Raw genomic sequence first — 8,253 nt, 5'->3', positions numbered from 1 at the left:
CATTAATCTCTAATAGGGGATTTTTTTTAAATTGAGTAAATGCAACTTTGTTTAAAACATAGCATCTTTGTCTTACATTGGTTAATTTAAAATTCATGTTTAGTAACCTCTGCAAAGGAAGGCATAGCCCAACAAATGCTCTTTTGGCTTCCTTTGTAGGAAGGTGACTGAAGTACTGAAGAGTATTTGACATAGGAAATCCACAGCTGTCCAAGCAAGGTCACCTAATCCTATGGGTCTCTACTCCCCCTATCTATAAAAGATGAGTTGAACTAGGTGATTCATCCATTCTATCATTCAAATAAAACATGGACATCCATTATATGCCCAGAACTAAGTCAACATTTCAGCTTTTAACAAGTCTATCATCATTTCATAATTTGATTAGGCAACTCACATTTATCAGTAGTGTTAAAGACCAGGCAGGGAACTAGGTTCTTAAACGAATAAAATCCAAGATGCGCTAAACAGAAGCATGTGGGTAAAAGAGGGATTCGTTGTTCCGGGGCTTTAGGATGAGGCTTCAGAGATGTGACATTAGAGGAAGGACATGCCAAGAAGATCGAGTCGTCAGCAAGGCTAAACTGGAACCCGATCGGGGGTGAGGTGGGGGGCGAGACCGTGAGAAGCGGGATCTGGAGGACTAAGAGCCGTCTGGGCTTTTGCAGCAGAGAGCGGACCGCAACTCCTCCAGTCCGCCGCACTGCTGGGTGAAGCAAGCCCCGCAGAGCGGCTCTTGCAAAGCTTGGGGCGAGAAGTGTCTGGGCTAGCTAGGGCTGGAGCAGTGCAAAGGAAAGGAGGGGCCTCCCTGCAAACGCGGGCACCACGAAAGCGCTGACTTGTTTTCCCCAGAGTTGCAGCCCTCCCGTCCTTCCTCCCACCATCAGCACCGACTGTCACACCTCCCCGCCCAACCCTCTGGGGACCCGGAGAGTCACTGGAGCTCGAAGTCAGCTCTTTGCAGTGCGGACCATCCTTAGCCTGCACCACGGGGTCAGCTAAGGGCGCCGCGGAACCCCATCCTCCCGCCACTAAAGGAGCCAGGACAGCCGCGCGGGCTGTGTCCCGGCGGCACGGGGAGAAATACGCAGGCGCCCCCCCCCCCCAGCCGAGGCCGCTTCCGGGTCACGTGGCCAGACTTCCGGCCCTCGCCACGCCTCCCCGCGGCCATTTGACCAATCGGCTTTCCCGCTCTCGCTGGCAACTGCTAGGATACTAGAGGCGGTTGGCGCCCCCTCGGCAACTTGGCGCTCGTCCTCCGGCCCGCCTCTCCGCTCGCCGCAGCCCGGGCTCCTCCTCCGTCCAGCCTCCGGGGCGGGGACTGTTGGCTCGCCCTACCCTCGCAGCCTGAGCCTGCCCTCCGCCAGACGGGTCCCCTCCAAGCGGCACCACGGCTTCCCTACAACAGCACGGAGACGGGGGCTTCCCCTCAGCGGCCGCCGCTGCCTCGGTCTCCGCAGCCGGCCAAGCTCCGGCGCGTCCGCGGCCCGCGGCTGCCGTAAGTGTCGAGGGGATCCGCTGAGGTGGCAGGGATGGGAAGAGGGAGAGATGGTCGGGCGCGCCCCCCCGCCGCCCCGTGAGCGCCCCGACGACCCCACCCCGAGTCCTCCCGGGGCGCCGCGCCCCAAAACTCACTTCTGGCGGCGGTGGCGCCCCGCTCTTCACTCTGCGGCGCGCCAGTGATGTTGGGGCTGGTCCTGGGTTCCGCGGGGACCCCGAGGCACCTGTGGTTCGCCGATCGCCTCAAGTTTGGCGGGGCATTTTGGGGAGGGGCCGGGGGTAGCAGCGACCGAGGACTTGGCGCCCCTGGCGGGCCAGCGGATGCCATTGTCTCTGCTCCGCTCCTTGCCGGTCACCTCTCCTGGCTTTGGGCAGTGATGGAGTGTGGTCCCGGGAGGAGGGGAGGCGTCCAAGACTGCGGGACCCCAGGGATGCTGGACCGGAGCCCATTCCAAGGCTGAGCCCATTGTTGCTTTTTGTTTTGCTTTTGTTTAAATACTAATCTGAAGAAATTTTTGTCCCGAGATTTGCGGCAAAATCAAAGCGAGGGAAAAGGAATACTTGTGCCAGGGCTTTCGCCCCATGTTAGCACATCATTTGTTTGAAGGAAAATGCGTGGTTTCTTCGTCCTACAAAGTGGTAGGGCGGATACTGGACCCTGCTACAGATAGCCTGGAGCACACTCCTGTCGTTAGCAAACCCTCTTCTGGTCACCAAGATTTAAGAAAACCCAATCGTTTCCTTCCCCAAGTTCTAGTAACGGTTTGCGTTGAATGTCCAGTTGATGCTTTACTTGTCCTCTTCGAATGCCGCTGTCTTCAGAACTTATATGGGCGGCACTTTGCTAGCAATGAATTATATAGCGTGTTGTGTGTGGGTAATAGCCAATTTTAACTTTACTAAAGTTAAATGGCTACGCCATAAATTTCCGGATGTTTTCTTGATGCCTTTTTGGGATATTGCGAGATGAATTTCCTGTTGAAATTTAGAGCCAGTTTGATTTTATATTAGTTACGTAAATTCCTCTTCCCGATGTTCAAATTTAAGGTGGTGTAGTGAATATTAAGAACCTGCCTTGGGGTCTCACTTGCACTGTCGCTGTTAAAGGAATTTGAAAGGGTTAAAAGAGAAACCTACCTGGATTTTACCTTCAAATTAGCTTTACAATACAGCTTGCTTTAATCCGTTGAATTATAAAATATCTGCTTTAGAAAACTAGCCTGACCAACAGTCATGCAAATGCTAAGGAAATCCATACAAATTGGCTTCAGTATAAAAACACACTAGAATCCAGCATGCATTCAAATGTGTTCTTTTTTTGTTTTAAAATTAGTATTCTGTGAAATGTCTCAAAATTTTGTTTTCTTTATTTTTTTTTAAATTTAAGTATTCTATGCCCTGTCTCAATATGAGTAACTTTTGGTCAAGCTTTTCAGACTTGTATTCTCTTTCACGTACATTAACTCAGTTCTTGAGTGCTTATTTGTGATAGATGGATTTTATAAAAGTGAAATGCAAACATAAAAATCAGGCTTTTGTTAAGAAAAATGTGTTGTTTGTGATTAGCATTCTGTTTTGCTTAAAATATGCTAGCATAAATTGAGGGGAGTGCTTTAACTGATGAGTAGTCTGTCTGCAAGAAATTCAGCCTGAAACTACAATGGCCTCAGGGTGAAAAACAGTAGTCTCCTCTTTCCTAGAAATGTCCCTAAAGCAACTACCTGGTGTCTACAGTTGTCTTTGATGCACAGAGAGTGTGGAATGTGTAACAAGGGAGAAAATTGTTTCTTAAATTATCAGAGTTCTTGTTCAAAAATTTCACTCGAGCTTACCACCTATTCTTATTGCCACACACTCTCTTCCACACTTACCTACATATCATTGTAAGAAGACCTTTCCAAAAGAATTTTCTGTTGTTATAACCTGCGTAGAAATGTTGATGGCTTACTAATCATTTGGCAGGGTGTTTAACTGTATCCCCAAAGCAGCTCTGCAAGCTATGTGATCTTAACAGTTTATCCTAGGTAATTGTATGTAATCTTGATTTTATTTATCTTAACAGATGCAGTTTATGTTGCTTTTTAGTCGTCAGGGAAAGCTACGGCTGCAGAAATGGTATGTCCCACTCTCAGACAAAGAGAAGAAGAAGATCACAAGAGAACTTGTTCAAACCGTTTTAGCTCGGAAACCGAAGATGTGCAGCTTCCTGGAGTGGAGAGATCTGAAGATTGTTTATAAAAGGTATCATTTTGTAAAATTTATCAGAAAGGGGAAATCAAATGCTAGCATTATTTCAGATGAGGACATTTCAGACTTTTCTGTTGATAAACAAGGATTAACAAATATTTAAATGAAATAAGTCTAAAGGAAAACTTTCCAAAATGGCTGTTTTGATTGCTTGCCTTAGACTGAAGTGCTAGCAGCAGGGGAATCATTTTTAAATTAATTATATAATTAAAGACAAATAATTATTCATGCTTGGTCATCGTTTTAGAAAATAGTCAATGGATTCATTTCATTACAGGGTTAATAGGGCTAGTATTTTAAATTTTTAAGTAATTTGATAAATTCAGGCATGCATAGACAATAGTATGATGATCATTTCTCCCAACAAATCCATAAAGATTTATTTATCAAATAATTGATATTTGGCATTCATCTTTATTTTACAGAATGTTTTTTGAGGGAACATTTATTTCTTCCCCATTTCCTGCATTTAAAATAAAAGCATTTCTGCATATAAAACACTGTCTTGATGGTGTGTGCAGAGAACAGTATGGAATGCCATGAAGGTGAAGAGAAATCTTGTTTTCTTCTGTTTTCTGTCACTACATTCCAAGTATGGATGGATTTTGTGGTGGAGGAGGTGCCAGGGGAAGAAATTAGATTTATAGGATAGAAAAATCATCTTAAATACTTTAGGCTTATCTTTATTTCATAGTGAATTTCATCAGTTTGGGTGGAATTTTTATTCAATGTTTGGATTGGTACTTGTTGAGAAAGATCATAGGAAAATCACAGCATTTGAGAACTGGGAAATGCCTTAGAACAATCTACACACACTATATATATAGCCCAGGGACAGAATCTTTTCTAAAACAAGTAGAAATCCAATTGCTTTTGCGGATCAGAAATAAGAACCCTGTACCCTGGCTCAATTGGCCTCTGCTGTCTGCACTAGAGATGGGTCTTCGATTTACAAAACATGGTTACTGTTCAAATTTCAGTTTATAAAAGATGAGAATTTGGAAATAGGTCACATACTAATGGACATGGGGCTACAACTTAAGGTTTAAGTGTGGAAGCAATGGTTTTAAACAGGTATGGAAAGAAATAAGGTTAGATTTGCATTTCTCAGAAGATTGCAGTGAAACCCTGGCTGGGGGAGTGAAAGGGGCTGAGACTGGCACCTGCAGGATCAGTGGAGAACTACATGATAATTGGATCCTGAGCTGAGAGGCTGGAAGGGAGCCTGTTACCTAAGGAAGTTTGAGAGAATTTGCTCACCCCAAGAAGCAGAGAGCCAAGAGCAGCCAAAGAAAGAGGGAGTGGTATCACCTCCAATTCTAGAGTTTGGCTTATGGGAAGAAAGGTAAGCTAGAGAATTTAGTTAATTTGGGGGCAAGTTGATATGGCCATATTTGTTCACTTGGCTCTCTGATGGGATGTGGTAGGCATAACCATGAAACTTGAGGGTGAAAATTAGACTTTATGTATTAAATCACCAGCATTCTGGTGCAGGTGGAAGGGCTAAAGAGGGGGCCCACAGATCGAAATGAGAAGCAAAGGAGTGCTATTAGGTCAGTAGTCAGGAGCAGAGAGATTTGAGAGTAAGAACACTAATGCCGGCTGTTGCGTGAAGTACAGTAAAAGTGAAGAGCTTTTTAGAATCTTCTAGTGAGCATTTCATGCATTGCCTGTTGCCAGAACATTGTCAGTGAAGTAGAGACAGGATTTTTAATGTAATGAGGTGAAGGTGGAAAGGTAGAGAAATTGAAACTGCATGGATAGAATATTTGGGAGAGCTTTGCCAAGGACAGAAGAGGTGATAACTGCCCATAGACCTGGATTCTGGAATCCTGGATAGGGTTTATAAAAGGTGCGAGAAGTTTAAGCTTATTTCTAGATAGTGAAAGGAGTCCCCCGTGTGGAGGAAGAAAATCCTAGCAAGAGAACAGAGCCCATGAATGAGCTGGCCATTCAGAGGAAAGGAAACATCAGGTTGGAGCTCATACACTTGCCACTCAGCCTCTTCCTATAGATCTCCCCACCTTTTTCAGAAATTACAAAAGAGAACTCCAACCTGATCTGATATTTAAATCAAAGAGATTTTTTTTCAAATAAAATTTGGATTTAACAAAAAGAAAAAATAATTTTATTGGGATGTTTCATATACAAAATGTAAAATGTTTTTCTGTAGGCCCCTCCTATTTCATACTGAAAACATCATCTACTTCAAACTTAACCATGTATTTTGTTATTATCAGGTGATGTGTTTTCCCTGCTCCGGCTGGAAGAGATAAGACCTTTTAAGGCATAGAACTTCTACTGAGTTCCTAATAAATTCTCCTCTAGCACTTTCAATGTTTCTCTTAGCATGTGTTTTTTATATCGTCTTTGTTCATTTGTCCCTGAAAATTTGGCATACATATTTTCCCTTTGTGGGAGGAAGTGGTGGGGGTACAAGGGTAATGTAGTTGAGAAGACAAGCTGAAAAATCTGAAGACTTACGATATGCTCCCATGTGCCATTACCTAGTTTTGTAACTTTGAATATTTTGATTTTTTTGCCTGTTTCCTCATCTTTAAAATAAATGCTCCCGAATATCCACTAGAGACAGAACATTATATGCTTAGTTGGTGCAACATTTTATAGTAGAGGCAATTGAATTTAGGCCTTTTAAAATTAATTTTAAAATGCATCCCCATGTTACCAGCTTGAGAATTTGTTGAAGGGTACTTATTGATTTTCTTTACTAACAAAAGAAATTTTAACGACATACCAGTGGGTATTGAGAATAGTTCAGCTACATTCATGCACAGTCAGCTGATATTTAGCTGACTGCAGAGAAGTCATGTGTTTTGAATATAAGAATAGGCACTTTCAGATGTTCTGAGTGCCAGTAATTAGAGTAAGCCCTAATCCATGGTGCTAAAAATAACTAAACATACCTCTCTTCTTACTAGTCTATTATTAATTTTACTAAGAGAACAACATGAGCTCATATTGAATTTTAAAGCACCATTTGGTCCTAAAAATAGGGAGTACTCTTCAGGTTTTCTTAGTAATCTTTTACTAAATCTGTATGGCATTTTTTATCTCTTTCCCTTTCTCAAAGTTCTTAATATTGAGCATATTTTAATTTTAGCCAGGTGCAGGATTATTTTAATACACTTCACAGCTGTGGTTTTTAATTGAAAATTTGGGCTCCAGGGTCAAATTTCTGTTCTCATCCAGTTACTCAAGCCTGGTTCTCCTATAAGTGCAAGTAATAATGATATCTTGGTAGGAATGTTATGAGATTAAGATGGTAAACTACGCAAAAGGCTTCACTAACATTTAGCACCTCAGGGATAGTGACTCTCTCTCTGTGGTACCTGCTATTGTGCTTCCCCAGCTTTCTGAAGAGGTGTTCTCATGCTAATAGTTGTCTATTCACCTGGAAGAAGAAGTTCTTTAAGTTGATGCCTTTTCCTCATTCTTAGTGATGTAAACATTTAGAGGACTGAAGCTGCCAGTGAATGATATAAGAGATACTGGATTTGATTTCTGGAATGAAAAAGAAAAACCTCCAATGAAATACTATTGGAGGAGTTCAATTTTTTTTCTTTTAAAAGTATTTTTGGCCAGGCGGTGGTGGTGCACGCCTTTTATCCCAGCACTTGGGAGGCAGAGGAAGGTGAATCTCTGCTGTGAGTTCGAGGCCAGCTTTGTCTACATAGCTAGTTCCAGGACTGGCTCCATAGCTCCTGAGAAACCCTGTCTCAAGAAACAAACAAAGTATTTTTGATTGGTACCTAGATATATCAGTCCTGCTCATTTTTAAATTCATGGTTAGTATACTTTAAGACCTTTAACTATTTAGTTGGTATTTAAATATTGCTTACTTGTAAACAAAGAGGCAGTATTGTGGATAAAAAAAAGCAAGGAGATACATACTGGATGCTTAACAGTAGCATGGGAGACGTTTGCAATAAAGAATGTTACTTCACATTTACTATTAATTATCTCTGTAATAGGATTATTTGTTATTCTGTTCAGTTCATAGAAATAACTTGTATCTGTCTTTTGGTCTGTCATTTTTAAATATGTTCCTTTCATCTTTACTTTTCATAATTCAGAGAATTTCCTATATCAGTGTTTCTCAACCTGTGGGTCACAGCCCCTTTTGCAACACTCTACCTCCAAAAATATTTACATTACAATTAACAACAGCAGCAAAGTTACAGTTATGAAGTAGCAATGAAAATAATTTTATGTTGGAGGGCTCACCACAACAAGAGGAACTGTATTAAAGGGTCGCAGCATTAGGAAGGTTAAGAACCGTTGTCCTACATCATTTGTGCCACTCTGGAGATGCTGTTGAAGAGCATGGATTAGCGAGGGTGGAGAGTTGGAATAGTCTTGCTTTTTAAATACATAAACAAATCAAGGCTATGATGGGAACAAGAGGAAGTTCTTTGCTCAAGTTAGAGATGGTGCCCTGTTTTGTCTTTCCTGTTTTTTGTTTTTGTTTTTGTTTTTGTTTTTTTT

General features: G+C 42.3%; 1 protein-coding gene across 2 annotated transcripts in view; it reads left to right on the top strand.

The window, feature by feature from the left end:
• Positions 1–1,293: 1,293 nt before the first annotated feature.
• Ap1s2 (adaptor related protein complex 1 subunit sigma 2) overlaps positions 1,294–8,253 on the top strand; it is a 26,363-nt gene continuing 19,403 nt past the window's right edge. The window contains exons 1-2 of one of the 2 annotated variants that reach the window (XM_005358766.2): positions 1,294–1,498; positions 3,563–3,741. In XM_005358766.2, coding sequence (XP_005358823.1) covers positions 3,563–3,741 — 179 coding nt within the window. In that variant the 5' untranslated portion in view covers positions 1,294–1,498. The remainder of the gene's footprint in view (positions 1,499–3,562; positions 3,742–8,253) is intronic. The other variant, XM_005358765.3, reaches the window with a different exon arrangement.

The sequence above is a fragment of the Microtus ochrogaster genome, chromosome X (assembly GCF_000317375.1).
Source record: "Microtus ochrogaster isolate Prairie Vole_2 chromosome X, MicOch1.0, whole genome shotgun sequence".
In the NCBI taxonomy this organism is placed as follows: Eukaryota; Metazoa; Chordata; class Mammalia; order Rodentia; family Cricetidae; genus Microtus; species Microtus ochrogaster.
The sequence above is the reverse complement of the archived record's forward strand: the minus strand, read 5'-3'. Positions and strand labels throughout refer to the sequence as shown.